The 16,906-nt window shown below is 28.7% G+C and overlaps 5 protein-coding genes across 7 annotated transcripts in view; 2 read left to right on the plus strand and 3 right to left on the minus strand.

Annotated features, from left to right (window-relative positions):
• Nucleotides 1-991, plus strand: part of LOC117216170 — a 25,092-nt gene extending 24,101 nt beyond the window's left edge. Inside the window, exon 6 of the mRNA XM_033462713.1 lies at nt 1-991. This exon is cut by the window's left edge and continues 69 nt beyond it. Within this exon, the coding sequence (XP_033318604.1) occupies nt 1-682 (682 nt within the window). The 3' untranslated portion in view covers nt 683-991.
• Nucleotides 992-1,039: 48 nt separating this feature from the next.
• On the minus strand, nt 1,040-4,408 carry LOC117216178 (ATP-dependent RNA helicase DDX24). 3 transcript variants are annotated; one of them, XM_033462730.1, is made up of 10 exons: nt 4,340-4,408; nt 3,963-4,168; nt 3,087-3,845; nt 2,857-3,002; nt 2,471-2,763; nt 2,177-2,399; nt 2,013-2,124; nt 1,744-1,861; nt 1,488-1,665; nt 1,040-1,404 (listed from the first exon to the last, which is right to left on the minus strand). In XM_033462730.1, the coding sequence occupies exons 2-10, from the start codon at nt 4,146-4,148 to the stop codon at nt 1,107-1,109; spliced, it is 2,313 nt and encodes a 770-aa protein (XP_033318621.1). In that variant the 5' UTR covers nt 4,149-4,168; nt 4,340-4,408; the 3' UTR covers nt 1,040-1,106. The 3 variants fall into 3 exon arrangements, with proteins under 3 accessions (XP_033318621.1, XP_033318624.1, XP_033318617.1); XM_033462733.1 differs by lacking the exon at nt 4,340-4,408 and having other exon boundaries at nt 2,177-2,249; nt 3,963-4,309; XM_033462726.1 differs by lacking the exon at nt 4,340-4,408 and having other exon boundaries at nt 3,963-4,309.
• Nucleotides 4,409-5,289: 881 nt separating this feature from the next.
• On the minus strand, nt 5,290-8,281 carry LOC117215981 (conserved oligomeric Golgi complex subunit 8). Its single transcript, XM_033462538.1, has 10 exons — nt 7,966-8,281; nt 7,769-7,840; nt 7,574-7,698; nt 7,218-7,493; nt 6,940-7,153; nt 6,711-6,871; nt 6,368-6,643; nt 6,003-6,191; nt 5,763-5,918; nt 5,290-5,681 (listed from the first exon to the last, which is right to left on the minus strand). The coding sequence occupies exons 1-10, from the start codon at nt 8,018-8,020 to the stop codon at nt 5,364-5,366; spliced, it is 1,842 nt and encodes a 613-aa protein (XP_033318429.1). The 5' UTR covers nt 8,021-8,281; the 3' UTR covers nt 5,290-5,363.
• A 146-nt stretch (nt 8,282-8,427) lies between these two features.
• Nucleotides 8,428-9,788, plus strand: LOC117215989 (39S ribosomal protein L48, mitochondrial). The gene is made up of 4 exons (XM_033462543.1): nt 8,428-8,749; nt 8,834-8,911; nt 9,007-9,140; nt 9,222-9,788. Exons 1-4 carry the CDS (start codon nt 8,726-8,728, stop codon nt 9,511-9,513), a joined length of 528 nt encoding a protein of 175 aa, XP_033318434.1. The 5' UTR covers nt 8,428-8,725; the 3' UTR covers nt 9,514-9,788.
• LOC117215975 (WD repeat-containing and planar cell polarity effector protein fritz) lies at nt 9,640-15,114 on the minus strand. Its single transcript, XM_033462533.1, has 15 exons — nt 14,679-15,114; nt 14,360-14,489; nt 14,094-14,271; nt 13,821-14,014; nt 13,607-13,707; nt 13,358-13,472; nt 13,085-13,294; nt 12,832-12,995; nt 12,634-12,741; nt 12,352-12,560; nt 12,152-12,275; nt 11,916-12,085; nt 10,147-11,846; nt 9,938-10,070; nt 9,640-9,868 (listed from the first exon to the last, which is right to left on the minus strand). Exons 1-15 carry the CDS (start codon nt 14,759-14,761, stop codon nt 9,783-9,785), a joined length of 3,705 nt encoding a protein of 1,234 aa, XP_033318424.1. The 5' UTR covers nt 14,762-15,114; the 3' UTR covers nt 9,640-9,782.
• Nucleotides 15,115-16,906: the final 1,792 nt, after the last annotated feature.

Consider the following 16,906-nt stretch of genomic DNA (forward strand, 5'->3'; position numbering starts at 1 on the left):
TCTTAAAGAGATGCATTTGAAGAAAATCAAGCCGAAACCGGAAACGAAGCCAATTCTACAAAGCTTGAAAGACGGACTGGAACAGTTAAAGAAGAGCACCGTTAGGGAGAAAAGTCAAACTAGACAAAATTGTCGAAATGGATTTCTAGATCGAATTTCAAAATTCGCCCAAGGTGGTCGTAGCAGAAATCCCGCAAAAAAATCGGCTTCGTTTACGTTTGCAGTGAAACCAGAAATTGCGATGAGGTGTCAAGAGCGTTACTCCAGTTTGGAGCCAGAAACTACCTCCCATCCGAGTCATTCGAACTCTTCCAAGCAACCTGTACAAAGATCAGCGTCCACCAGTGTTTTAGAAATGCCGGCAAATGTTGAATTACAGCCCAATTATTCTCGTGTTAGAGATAGTCTTACACCAGTGCCATCCCTTCCCAAGTTAACCAGGACCAAAGCTGATGACATTTATGCAGAAATTTGCGAGAATGCGGCTGCGCAGGTCGAGAAGTGTCCCGGAAGTCATGTGATGGCTAGGATCAAAATTATTGTTAAAGGTCGTGATTCGTCCACAGCTCTGCCAAACAAGATTGGCGATGACAGTAGATACGCAAACTCTATGGTAACGAACAATCAAATTGATTCGATTATCAGCACGGAAGACGAAGTTATTTACAACACGATATTCTGAAAATGAAGAATTTTACTGTTATAAGCTAACCGGCTGTGTTTGATGATCGAGAACCCGTTGATTATTTTAATCAACGTACCATTAGAAATTGAAACTGTATCATATTATACAAAAAGCACTACGAAATAATATGTAATATTCAAAAAATCGTAATAATTGCAGGTACATATGTTTGCCATACGTACTAACACTAGTAACGAAAACGAATAAAATTTTAAGAATAAAAAGCTCAATTTTTTTCTAAGAAGAAAAGAAATTAATCGGAACGATGTAATATGTACAAAAAAATACCTGACCAATTTTTCTTAAAATTTGTTTTACTGCAAGAAAGATAAGATGTACAAAATAAAACAAATATATGAGAAAAGTGTATGACATCTTTATTTACAATTCATTCCCTTTTATTTTAATAAAATAATTCGTATTATACTTTATTTCTATTTTTTTTTCTTAGAATCTTGGTTTTAAAAGAACTTCTTTTTATATGAGGCTTTTTATTTCTTTCTTTCTTCTTCTTTGGAATTTCTTCTATAACCTTTTTCATTACATCAATGGCTTTCTGATTGTCATTATTTAATTTATACTCAATATTAACATCAGGATACTTTCCAGAAAATCCTTTTGGAAATAGCATTTTCGACATAAGCGATGCCAATTGATGCTTCTTTTTTTTTAACTGATACTTTAGGGATGCCGTTTCTTCCATTTCTGCTGCTAAATTTCTGAGAAATAAGATCGTTTTTGTCATAGAATAAAACATATAGTAACAATCATTATTGATGCTTTTAACTAAATTATATCTTACTCTTCGTCCTCCTCTAAAACCAAATCCATTTCTTCAACTGCTTTACGTAACCAACCTTTTTTTGAATTATCTCTACGACATTTTAATTCCAACTTATCAATTTCTCGGGCAATCTCAACTCTCTCTTTAGTTGCAATTAGCAATCTATCTACTACAGGAAACATAGGTAAATCTTCCGCTAGATATAAAAAGATTGTATTCATATTAAAAGTGCAAATTATCAAACAGTATATCATTGTTTAGTTTATTCACTTACTACGACCAAGTGTTTTACACAATTTGCTATAATATTCCTTTTCAGATGGTTCCATCATAAGAACTGTTATACCATCTTTTTGTGCTCTTGCTGTTCTTCCACTTCTGTGTACATAACTCTAAATAATAATTACAAGTACAAAATTAAGAGAAAAACTTGTATTTTAATCAGATATATTATAATGTGATGCAAGCGATTATTTTATCTATATTACGCCGTAATGTTGCGTTTAACTAACGCTAATTTACTTTATATCCATTGACACATACCTCACTTGTTCTAGGAACTTGATAATGTATTACATGCTCAACATTTGGAATATCCAAACCTCTTGCAGCTACATCAGTAGCTATTAACAATCCATTTTCATCAGCCTGAAATCTAATTCCTTATTATGTATCTCGAAGTTGTATGTGTATTAAAGAAAATTTACCTTTCTAAATTTTTTAATCGCTGTCTTTGCTGCATACTTGCGTGCAATGGTAAAGGTTTACAATCAAGTATCCCTAAAAGAGTAGCTAAGCGTTTTACACAACCAATACTATTACAGAATACCAATGTTCTACCAGTGTATCTTTTTAGGAAGTAATAAAGATAGTAATCTTTATGATCTATTGTACATGCTATTCTACATTCTGTCAAATTAGTTGCGGTACCTGATGAATAATTTTAGTTATATTATGCTAAATTCATTATCTTTCAAATACATAACAAAAAAGTTTGCAACCTGATTTTTTTGTAACATCAATAATTTTTGGATTCTTTATTCCTACTAGTTCCATAATCTTTTGTAATTTTTGAGCAGGTGTAAGCTTTTTTATCTTGCTTTTAGTATGCTTCCTTTTTTTCTTTTCCAAATACTCTGGTATATCATGCACCATAGTTAATGTAGCAGAAAATACAAATGTTTGCCTTTCTTCCATTTTTTTTTCATTCATATTTATTTTTTCCAATAGTTGCTGCAATTCTTGGAAATGTCCCTTCTCTAACATTCTATCTGTTTCGTCAATAGCCAAATACCTATTTTATATTGCATAATATGTATAAAGTAACATTATTTTCATAACATTGCAGATAATTATGAAGCTATTTAATAAAGAGGAAAAAACTTACTTAATGGAATCCACTTTACTAAGATGTGGATTACCTTGTTGTATCAATTCCCATAATCTACCAGGTGTTGCAATTACAATCTCAGGTCCTTTACTTAATATTCTTTCTTGTTTAACTGCAGCCATTCCTCCTAATACTACAGCTACCTAAATAATATCAGTACTTAATATAATGAGTATTTAAACAATTCTCAAGACTTACTAATTAATAGTACTTATCAAAACAGTTACTTTAATGTCTGTATATTTGACTGCTTTAGTTAGGTGATCCTTAATTTGAATAGCTAATTCACGAGTTGGTGTCAATATTAATGCATACAATGGCTTCGTATAATTCTGTGTTTTGCCCATTTTTACATTATTAATTACACGTACACAACCTATACCATTTTTATTAAGACCTTCAATATGTTCTTCACAATCAGATTCAGATGAGCTATTATCATTTTCCACCATTTTATTTTCAGAACAAATCCAGCCTTTGTTCTTAGTAATTCCAGTTATTTCTTTCCCGAATTCCATGTCTGATTGTTGGGATTGCTTATTTTTTAATTCCAAAATACCATTTATAATTGGAATTCCAAATGCCAATGTTTTTCCACTGCCTGTTTCAGCTGCACCTACTATATCTCTATGTCCCAATATTGCTGGTGGCAAAGTTAATGCTTGAATAGGAGTTGGTTCATGAAATTGTTGGTCTTTTAATGCCTTTATTACAGGAGTGGGTACACCTAACATATACCATCGTTGGGCATCAATGTCATATACATCATTTTTATCCTTATTGCAATCATTAGAAAATTGATTGTTATTATTAGGACCAATATCTAAACCATTTTTTGAAGACGGACATTTTGGTATCTTTTTAGCATTTCTTCCTTCTAACTTCTTTTCTGGAGATTTTGTCTTCTTAGCTTTTTTTAATAATGGTTCATTAGCAACTATGTCATTTTCTACCCATACATGGGAATGTTTACGCTTTGGTGATACCTAGAGAATAAATAATAAAATACAGAAATATACCAAAGTTTCGCTCTTAATGATAATAAGTATTATCATATTAGTTTAAAATGGCAATATTATTGGAAAATATAATTTATAATTTACCTTAACTTCTTCGCTACTAGTTTCCACATTGTGGATTAAAATCTTTGTCTTGTTATTTTCTTTTGTTAATTTATAATCAGTTAGTTCCTCAATGCCAATCAAATCTTCAACATTACCAGCAAGTATAGAACCTTCCAATTTCAGTGGTTTCCACCCACTTAAATTATCGTGTCTCTTTTTTGGCATAGCTATGACACTAACGCTCTCTATAATTAATAAATAATAATTAATGAATGGTAGCAATACTATTCTCAAATGTACATAACCATAAAACACGTGGAGAGTCGAGTGTTTAACTCGCTAGACACAACAATACTATACACATATATGTATACAGTACATGCTATCTGATACTATGTATATAGGTACATACATACATGTGTATAATGCTCGTTCTCTATTCTGGATATTGGTTCTAGCTGATCACTTCTGGCGGCAGACAACAGAAAGGGTGACAGAGTAATAGAGCTTGCATCCTGCAGTCAGAAGAGGGCGCGACGCACGTAAGCACCTGTTTCATAAGCCAACTACTACATCCGTCCTGGGCCGTCCGCTCATTGCTCATTCCTGCGGCTGGATCGTCAGTCGTCACATCGTATCATAGTTAAGAAATCAGTATTTAATATTAATAAAATATTTAAATATTTTAAAACAATATATAACTTGACATAATTAGTCATGTAACTAACAAATTAATTGTAGAACTCCAATAAGTATAAAGTAAAATGTTTTTAGGCGTACACATCTGCAGAAAGAATACAATATCTATATACCAAAGCAAAACGAGACTGTCATATGTTAAGAATGCGTTTGAAAGCATTACCAGAAAGACATTTACAGGAAAAAGAGGAGATAAAAAGGTTACAAATTTATTTACAATGTTATTACAAAAATTTCGAAGGTTATATTAATGAAATGTCTGAAGACTATTAAAATAAAAAAGTAAATTGCTTACGTTTTTAATGGATGTAGAAGAAAAAGAAATGAAGAATCTGAAAAATTACTTTTAGAAAAATTACTATTAGAAAAATAAAAACTATTAAACAAGATGCATTAGATAATATTATATTAATTTAATTTCTGAAGATTGTTATGACATAATTTTCACAGATACGTGATAGATAAAAAGAATAATTCTAAAGGAGTTTCGTGTTTTCTATACAATATATGATATAGATATATGTTTAATATATAAATAAAAATTGATATGTCATAAATACTTTATAAAATATTATTTTCGCAATGTTATAATTTGGATATAAAAATTTCAATTCTATAGAATACACAACATTTACCACAACAGGAAATTGTTTTTACATTCATACAGTTAATCTAAAAAAGTATTTTTTTATTTACAATATTTTTGTATACAATAATATGCAATGAAACAAAAATTTACAATTATCTATTTTGATTTTCACCATTACCAGTTGAATTATTTGTAAGAATGTTACTATCTTCAATCAAATGTGTATTTCTTTCTTGTGAATCAGTAGATACAGTTTTCTGTTCTAGAGATAAATGTGACTGTGACATTTTTAATTTCTCCATTTGTGAAACAGTTCTATTTATTTCTGCAGTTTCAGGTAATGACGATATTTCAGAGGAAGTTCTTTGTATCAGTAGTGATTGTACATCAGACACTGGCAGATTTTTCGAAATTGGTAATAAAGGAGCCAAAGGTTCCAAAATAACGTCTCTGTTTAAGTATGTTATTCCCTATAAAAAATGCAGATTATTTGTTATATATATAGTGCTACTATGTGATTCATTTAAAAATAATTTTGTACATTTTCTTACCTCTGCTTGTAACAAATTTTCTGAAATGCCTAAATGAATTGCACTTTGATTTGGTGGAAAAATAACATGAATGCAGTACTGTACATAAGGAACCAATTGTTCACTCAAACATTCTATAAATTTGAGCATATTCTCCCTTTCTGAAGCTGCAAAAGCCTGAAAAAAATATGAATTGTATTAGATATATATCTATTTAATTTTAAACAATTGGTAAGATACAAGTTAAAAATATTAATTTACCTGTTGTTCTTGTTTATAAAAAAGTAATATTGACTTTGCTACATTATGTAAAGACTCTTGTAAAATCTTTGTACAAAAAACAGAAAGTGCTACTGGTGGACAAAGTCGTATTTCATTAAAAGCTGATATAAGTCCATTACAATATTCAGCTAATGGATAAAATTCAACCAATTGTTCTGGTGGATTCTCCTGCAAAATATGGTTTTCATTTGTATTATAAAGTGTAAATTTGAAACATAGATCCATTTCATTAATTGAAGAGAATATGGAATGTCACTGACTTATTTTTTCATATAGATTTTCCTCCTTTTGGCTTGTACCACCAATTCGGTGATACTCTGTATAATAAAAAGACAATTACTTACTGATTTAATTGTAGTAGTTATTTTAATAGTAGCCTTTTGTATTTTATTAATTAAGGTAAATGATTCCATATCACTCTCAAACTTTTTTGTTGTCTTGCGAATACTAGACTCAAATTTTTCCCCAATAACGCGTACAAATATATCAGACATTCGGCCTGTAAAATCAGCACCTACTCTACCAAATGATAAACCAAAATATGTACATTGACCCAAAATAGAATCTATTGATGTCACACCAGGTAAATCTTGTTCTAAAGTCATTAAAAATTGGGATATCTAGAAAAAAATTAATTATATTGTATTGAAGATATATTGTCAAAGAATACATAAATATCCAATATACCTTTTCTTCAACCCAATGATAAAATATAGCACACTCGTTTACAGTTATATCTCTTCCTGGTGTTATTAGTTCATCATCATTAAACATAGCTTTATATTGTGTTATTATATTGAATAAATGTATTCTGGATAATTCTATAGTTTTTGTGATATGAAGATTAGCTAAATGGAAATAATATACATTATTAAATTATCTATTTGATATAATGTTTTATACGAAATCAACCTACGGTCTTCTTTGGGAATAGCATTCAAAAGACTTTGAAGCCAGCTATCACGTGCTTGTAGAAATTTAATACGTAATTCAGGTTCTGTAAAAGCATCCATTGATCGTAATAATCCAACAAGTTGTAGACATCTGGCGAGTGGTAAATCACCTCTTAATGAACCAACAACTTGTCCCACCATGCCAGACCAACTGTTTTCAATTTCTGTCACTATGGACTAAATTATTAATAAACAACTTGGAATATATTTTGTTACATTCTGTAAGTATGTTAAATTATACCGATATAATTGGAATATCTCCGTGTTTAGTTCCTAACTGACGTGCATATTGAGATAATTCTAATGCTTCATTATATTGATTACTCCTTAAACAAGATTCCATTAACTGAGGCATTTCAAGTACTTCAAGTAATTCTGCATTTCTTGTTAGTGTTAAACTGTTTATTCTTCTATGTGTATTTATGTCTTTTGATATATCACAAAATGATTGGCACTTTCCCACAAATTTAGGTATCTCTTGTACAAGTCCATCAAGTCGATTTTCAGTCTCATTAAACTTGAAATTAAATAATATATTTTTATTAATGGATAGACCAATGAAACTATAAAAATTATTAAAGTTTGGAACATTATTACTTGTTTAAATATTTCTCTAGAACTTTCTGCTGTCTGAATAAATGTCTTATAATTTGCGAACACCAACTCTTGTGTAGTTTGCAATACTGAAGTTTTCTCATCATTCAAATGACCAGGCTCTTTATCTAAAAAGAAATAGATACTTTATAATCTGCTTTAAATTAAAGAATTACATATTAGAAAAAATTGCCTTACTGAGCTGATCAACATCGTAACCACCAAGTTTTGATAAGTATTGGTAAAAATCTGGATTCTCCTTCCATAATTCTGTAAGAATGTATAACAATGTATAATTATAACTAAAAAGATTTACTTCAAACAGGTAGTTTAAATGCGATATATCAATATTGAGAAGTGAGTTTGTTTCTGCTGTAGAAATAAAGATAAGTTACCTGGTATGCCACTTGGAAATACGAGATTTATTACATTTTCAGTTTCGATATCCATTGTTTATTTAAATAATACATTTGTACATACGAGTGAAATACTTAAACTATTATTACGTACTGCATATTGTATATATATCTATAGGTTACACGTTTAGAATATCGTTTCGTATCTTGACAGAATACCTCGATTGTAACAGTACAATTATTGGCTGTTCGTTGAATGAATAGTATACAGGTCCCACAAGGAAGATCCAATGAATTTAATTCTTGACTGGACTACTGTTTAATGTATTAGTTTCAACTGCATGAAAAACTAAATTGTAACAAAAATAATTCAATCAAGAAATAAGAATGTATAAATAAAATATATTAAAAAACAGAGAGTTAAAATAAATTGAAATAGTTATATTAAAATAGAAATTTTATAAAGAGTTTCGATAAAATTTAATGATTATGTACCTATGTTACCGTTTATTTTTTATGCTTTTCAATAATAAACGACAATTTTAATGGATTTTATAAGATATTTTAATATAAAATAATTTTTCTTAAGTATGTATATCATACAATAGTGTAATAGTACCATAGACATACTATTGTGGACATGTGATTATTACCTGTTATTTCATACATGTAACATCTGATATTATCTAGTTATTAGCTATGATACAATTAAAATAATTAAAATAAGAGGTTATAACTAAAATTATTTATACTGAAACATTACACAGTAACTTTCAATAATTCTTTCATTTAATACAAAATGATATTAAATGTTCTCAAACAGGTAAATACATCTCTTTTTCACTCAAAATGAGGTTATATAAATCTACCGTATTTGTAAAAATAATTATTTAACCAAATTATACAGGTTACAGCATACTGTCGACGTCCTTTATTTAACGAGACAGTGAGATTATATAGTATATATGAACCGCCGTATTTAAAGGTTATCTATGAATAGTTTATATTTATCAAATTATACTTTATATTAAATTTGTACTATGATTATGTTTAATATTTAATTTATTTGTACTATTATAGCAAAAAGAATATGAGATACCAATTTGTCCTGTTTTAAATATACAAATTAGAGGATACAATTATCCTGTACTTGAGAGTTATCAAAGCTTTGTTCATAAAATAGCAAGTGTATTTAATTTTACTATTGATCAAAGGTAATATTATAGTCATATTTTTTAGTATAAAGAATTATTTGGTATTATATTATATCATAATGATGTGTTCTGTTTTCATAGCTTTCCTTTACCACATAGAGAATATAAGGTAAAAAGATATAAGAAAGGAGGTACTGTAGTCGATGCTGAATATGATTTAAAAATTTATGAGAGAGATATACAAATATCAAATGTGTCATCTATAAAATATCCTATTCTTATTAGAATATTAGAAGCAACTTTACCGGAAGGTGTTACATTACATGTTGATAAATATGATCCATCATTAGAAAGGAAACGTTTTATACCAAATAGGGAGTTGATTGATACCAAGAAAGAGTTAGATGAATTAATTGAAAATAGAGGAAAATAAGAGTAATAATTACTAAAAAATTATTAATTTATATAACAATAAAAAATTAGTTTTGTGTTGCAACTGGAAAAAATATTGAAGGAAGTTTTATAATTCATATAGCAATAAATAAATAATTCAGTTATGTAATTTGAAAATAACTTTTATTGTGTAAAAATTATGTACAATATAAAAGTATACATGTGCTTATTCAAGTTTTATATATATGTAAGTATAGAAAATATATATACATATATATATATCTTCGTATTTAAATTGAAATCTTCTTTTTATAATAGTCCAAAGTGTACGACTTTTATTTTTGAACCTTCTTCTTGTCTTGAAGATTCCTTTTCTTTGTCATTAATAGTTTCTTCTATAAAATATAATATTACATATTTGAACATATTACATATTATTATAATTATTAAACTATATCACTTACTTGGTAGTGGTTGAAAATCTTTAAGATAATCTTCATTTCCAAGGCACAATGGAAGACTTTCTGCTAACTCCCGTTTAGGATCAGTTAAATGTACTTGAGTAATTGTGGAACGTTTTTGTTTATGTGATTGACCCTAGAAATATAATAAAAAAAGTGAATACCACATATTTTTGATATCTTTAATACTTTACTTATGTTTATATACTTACTGTACCAGGTACTAAAATATGTGTAACAGTATCTGAAAATTTAACCTTTGGTTTTTCATTTGTTGTTAATGTTGTATCTGTGAAGATAGGAAAAGAAGAACAGGACGTAGAACTAGAAGTAGATGGTGATATGATAGGTAGAGGTGGAATGTTGGAAGATATCTTAGATTCTTTACTAATATTAGTATTTGTACTGTTTTGTGATGATACTAATTTTGAATGTCTATCAAATCTGTTTTGTGCACCATAAGTAGAAGAAAATTGTGAATTACCTAGTCTCGTATTATTAGTAGAGGAATGCATATCAATGTTATCACAACTTCCATGAAGTGAAATGCAATCAAAGTCATAATTAAATCTGTACCTAGATTTAATATTGGTATATTTAGGTTGATCTTGTAAAATATTGGATGCAGAATTTTGTCTTTGTAGTAAATACGAGTTGACGTTTCTTGTTCTAATAGATGAAACTTTTTTAATCGATTCATCAATATCAGCTAATCCTGATGTACTTCTAGATAAAGGAAGATTTTTTTTTGGAAGACTTTGAAAATAATTCGCAAATGAATTTGTTAAAGAAGGGGGTGGTGGAATATTGAAATCTACTTGTTTTTTTCCCAGGAAAGGTTGCTGTAATTTCATAATACTAGGATTATCATCATTATTAAAATTATTTGAACTGCCATTGCATGAATCTTTTACTTGATTTTCAAGAAAATTAAATGAAGTAGATGCAAGATTACTATGATTGTTATGTAAATTGCATGTTAATTTATTTGTTACAACAGAATCAGAAAGCGTTTTAGACACAAAATTACTGATTGTAACAGATGGCTTAATATTTTTTAAAGGAGATGAAACAGTATTTGAGTCAGATTTAGTAGTTACTAAATCATTAAAAGATTTATCATATGGATTTGAAATATCTGTACCAAGTGTACTAAATGATGTAGACATAATATTATTATCTATGTTATCTAATGAAGATTTTAATAGATTAGAAGAAACATCTGATGTAACTGATTCATGTGTCAGACTGTTAAAAGGAGTAGACATAAAACTATTTTCTTGTACTAGATTCGTTGTTATTGTATCATTAGGTATATTATCAAGAGGCAACTGCATTTCACCACGTAGGACCTTCTTCAGTGTGGTATCTACAGAGTTCTCATTAACTCGATTAGACATTCCTGTTTTTCTTTCATTTAAAGACAGACTCCCAAATGAAGTTGTCATTAAATCATCAGAAATGTTATTTAAAGATTGTGAATTGCTGGTAGAAGACATTGTAGATACTGATGTTGGATGTGCATGAATTTTATACAGTGGTTTGTTGAATGATGTTGATGTAAAAAATGTATTTGGAAGTGAAAGGTGAGATGAATGATGGAAGGAGGTTGTGGTAAGAGTATTATTAGATATACTGAAAGATTTTGTTTCTAGATTACAGTCAGTTTTTTCACTAGGTGATATGTCGGTAAATGAAGTAGATAATAAATTTTTATGAAGGGTATGTGGATGGAGAACTGGTAAGGGTGGAATTTGGTTGCTAGACTCTTTCTTATAATTGTGACATTTCGATTTTATGTCAGTTTGATTCTCCTTTGAAAAATTGTCACTTTCGTCACTATAAGATACTTCTCCTTTATCACTTATTGAATCAGAACACAATGAACAGGATGCTCTAGAACATGTAGAATCTGAAAATTGTTTTTTATGGTATATTCCTTGAACTAAAATGTATAACATGATATTTGATTTATTCTTACGTGAACTACTGCAACTATTTGATCTACTTAATATGCGTTCAGCATTTTCTTTTGCAGCAGTTGCCATTGCTGTATCATTTACGACTATTGCATAAAAGTGTATATCCATAAAAAGATCATGGTCATTCAAGTCTATAGCAAGCCTAAAAGCCTTTTCAAACATATGATACCTACAATATCTAGAATTAGTTTTATGCGTTACAGAAACGTTTTTCAAAAGTAAATATATGTAATACCTTAATAAGTGATGGAAGAAACGTCTTGTTAAATCTCTTATTTCGTCTCCATATTCTTCTTCAATAGCTTGACTTATTGGTTTAATAGGTACATGAAAACTGCCTAATGCATTTTGTATAAGATCTAGAGAGTCAAATTATATTATGTTTATGTTATATTATCCATTACAAAGCAATTAAACTACAGAAGTGTATCTTACTTTCCCGTTCTGTTGTCAATGGTAGTTTAAACAAATAATTTACTATCTGATTTAATGCATGCATACATGCACGAGAATGAGTATCCCAATTCATAGCTAATAGTAAAGAAGTTGCTTGTTCAACTTGCGATAAAGATAAATATCTCTTGACTAATACATCACCAGTAAAAGAATTTCCTTCCAACATTTTAAGAACACCAAGAGGTCCTCTATAAATTTATTATATTAATACCATTTTTACTTGTTACTTGTATTATAAAAAGAGCTTATATAACGTTATACCGTTGAAAAATTAACAATAATAAAGAATTTCCGTGATTATGTAAATTAATATAACAATTTAAATCAGTTTTTTTATTCCATTCCATGCGAAGTAATGCTGGTTGAATTCTATAATGTAAATAGATGTTTTGTATTGTATTATATGTGTAGCAAGTGCTGCTGTTATATCTTGGTAAGAAAGTAAAGTTAAAATAATACCTGAAATACGAAGATAAGTCAAGTATATTAGCTTGTGCTGCTTCTTCGGTCAATGTTTGACTTTTAATACAGGATAAAGCAATGTCAAAATGTTGAAATTGACCTTTATCATTTCCAACAACAAATATTATTCCATCACTATGCCACGATGCCAATGTAGGTATCTTAAATATATATACATATATATATATCATTTTGAGCATTTTAGAAATCATTGTTTTAGTACTGCACTTTACATATATGCATAGCTTACAAAAGCTGCTTTTACACTAGCAGTAGTAGCTCTAGTCTGATCATAAATTATAACAGAACCATCTATACAACATAATAACAATAATTCTTGAGTTGGTGAAAATTTTACACAACTTGTATGTGTAGGTAATGATACAGAAACCATTGCTATTCTTTGAAGTTTATCTTGTTGAGAAACTTCATATGTACGCCATTCTATAGTTACTTCGCCCTATAAAGTACTCAATTGTATCCATTGTAACATTATAGGATATGAATGACACAATATTATTACCTTTCTTGAAACTTTTTGTTCTACAGAATGAATAATATTATCATTACATGCATCAAACATTATACATAAGGGATCAAATTCACTACGTATATAACAAATTAATTCTAATTTTACTCTGGAAATAAAAATACATTATCTATAAATTAAATTTGAAAGAAATTAATATTTTTATTAAACAGTAGATAGAGATAAAAGGACAGAATTAAAACAAATAAAATTAAAAACAAGGAAGAATCTCTGTTTGAATACCCTATTAAACGATAAAGATGTATGTTAGCACGATCATGTTCTTTTACAGCAGGACTCCAAGGATAAACTTCATTTATAGTAGATTTCCACCAAATTAAAATCTATAATTTATAACGTTCATTACAAATTCAAGAAAAGATAACTGGGAAGTTATTAGTTACAATATAAAGATAAAAGATCTTAATTCGATAAAATTTTTCACAAATATATTTACCAGATCACCACATTTATTGGTTTGTACTTTTTTGTCCAATCTGCGGCCATTAGGGCCAAAGAGATCAATCGTAGATAATTTTGGTTCAAGTTTATTAATTTTATCGAAGACATGTCTTTTTGATCTTGTAAAATGTACAACAGAAACTTGGTTATCGTTATAGATGCAAAGAATATAATTTTTTGTGATTATCACTATAAATATAAATAATAAAATGTCTACAACTCTTTGAATAAACATATAAATGTAAATCATATAAAAGTATACGATTACCATCTGATATATGTTCCAACAGTTTTCCTATGAGATACTTATCAAAAGTTATTTTACATACATCACCAGTGGCAATATTAACTTGTATTTGTATTAATAAAGCATTGTTTAACATTAATTGTAAAACACAGTCATCATACCACTGACAATGTACAATTGTATTATCCTTCAACTGTTCCTATAAGGATATAATTGTTCTTATATTATTTAATATATAGAACGCAAAACTAATTATATTTGTTCTTAGTAGTTGATTAGAAGTTTACCTCTAAGTATTTGATAGAATCTTTTAATTTATTTCCTTTTTTATTTGTTGGTACATATATCATACCTCGTTTCTGGCAATAAGATTTTTTGGCTTCTTCGTGTAAATGATCAATACGTTTATCATGATATCTATAATAGTAATATAAAATTTGTTCTTGTTATAATAATAAAAAGTATTGTATAAAAAAATTATTTATTTGTAAAACTATTACAATATTTTAGAATGCAAATGTTTTATACTACTATTTTGTACACAGTTTTATTAACATGTTTCTTTATTAGTATAATTTATAATACGAATGAATTAATTTGTCTCACCGAAATGCACCAAAGTCTGTACTCTTTATATTAATATTGTCGTCAAAAGTCCATAAGTTTACTTCACCCAACAATGTAAACATTATAAAACATAAAACACTACTACTCTAAAAGCATTGAATATTCATATCAAACTGTATATAAACAAAGTCACGTTGGGTCTAAAAGGGTTATGTTGTGTTACATTAGAATCAAATATAGTTCATTCAAATATATATGATAAACACAAAAGGCACACTATTTTATTTACTATTACTGGAACTTGTTCTTCACCATTTTGTTATAGAATACTGTATTACCGGTATGTCACTTAGACTGCAATTGCAATGTCATTCATAAATCATAAGTATCACAAGTATTGGATCATAGACTTATAATATAAGTCCATGTATAGGATGAACTTAATGCACTTTTATGTCGGGAACTTTAGAGCCCGTTTACCATTTTAGTATCATTCTCAACGTTACCGATTCAGCATATGTCAGGTGACCCTCTCAGCATTTCTGTACCACATGCGACATTACCGATTCATTATAGTAGTGCGAATTGATACAAATAGGGTATACGAAATACAAAAATAACAAAATACAAAAATTCCATACTTGCGGAACATTTATTTATTTATTTTTATTATGAAATAATTGATGATTCCGAATAGGCTCTGTTATAGAATACAGTTGTTGAACATAATAGAAACTATTTTGACGAATAAAATCATATTTAGTAGAAAAGAAACATTATTTCATTACATATTGTCAAAATTATTCCACCAGATTCGATACGATTTCACAAATGAAGCTTCAATCTAATTATGAGTCTTAAAATTAAGACTTGAAACTAAAAGTAAATCTTGCATCGTCCTACGTCGTCGGTCGATTGATAAACTTATCGTTCTTGAAGTTAGAACTTAAAATAGGGAGCATAAAATAAAGGAACATAAAATAAATTTCAAAGAAACGATATTTAGCACGATTTTTAATGATAATTGTTTAAATTACACCTTGTTTAGAGCTTGGAAACGAATCGAATTATGTATTAGGTAGTACTGTTTCGTGATTGCTGACGCAACTGATAAACCGATGATCTATCCAATAAATTGTGAGAATACACCATATGTCCAATAATAATACTTCGATTTGACACGGATAGTATACACATGATTACACTTGTTGCTACTATATCACGTAACAATATTAGATCTCGCATTTGCACAAATAGAAAATTATATTTCAGTCATTTCGTTTTAAATTTCACTTCGGTTATATCTTCGTAAGTGCATTTTCTAATTACTCGTAACGAATCAAAAATATTATTAAATGAAATGCTATATTACTTTCATTGCAATAAATCAATTAAATCTCGGAGAGTATTACAGTACGTGAAATGGTAAATCAGTCGTTAATTTTATAGAAACTGGAAATTAACGCGAGTAAAGTGCCCTTTTCAAATTTATATAATATTTACGCGTATCTCTATGGTTTTAATCTCTATATATAACATTTTCATGTAAAATTATTAATTCCTTTTTCAAACACATACCGTTCTCGATCTTTCGAAAATATTTATACAATTCTACCTATAGTGCGCCAAATAAAAAGAAAGTCGACAAATGCGATTAACGCAACAGTCGTTGTAATAATAGAAAAACTACGACGATGTTTGACGCGGAAGATTCATCAGCCATCGAACTTGCTTTCACAAGACGGATTTCTTGTTATCAGTTGTTTCATTTGCAAACAAGCAAGCGAAAATATAGATTTCATCGATAAACTTTGTCTTATTTGGCCGAATAAATGCTATCGATACGCTAGTGAAATTATATCATTGTATAGATATTGATGTGAGGGTTGGAATTGTTGTTGCGCGTCTTTAGACTGATTTATATATTATTTTCTTTATATGTTATTTTCCATTGTAAGTAGAATAGAACAGGAACAATGAGGATCATTTCCCGCGGGTGTACGATTAGAATTTCGATTTACCGAACCATTATTCATTGCATAATGAATAAGCTCTTTGCATGAAACGTTTGTGTGCGACGAAACTTGTTTCGATACCATGTACATACATTTAAACTTCTTGGAGGTAAGTATTCTTGGCTATGTACCAACGTTTTATCGTTTTAATTATGTACTGTTTCAATTTCTACATCCATTGGAACGAAATACGTTACTTTTAACCGATATCGCGTCAAGTTGTAATTAAATTCTTAAAAATGTACAAAATTA

This window comes from Bombus bifarius, unplaced genomic scaffold (assembly GCF_011952205.1).
Source record: "Bombus bifarius isolate JDL3187 unplaced genomic scaffold, Bbif_JDL3187 scf7180000007973, whole genome shotgun sequence".
NCBI classification, from domain to species: domain Eukaryota; kingdom Metazoa; phylum Arthropoda; class Insecta; order Hymenoptera; family Apidae; genus Bombus; species Bombus bifarius.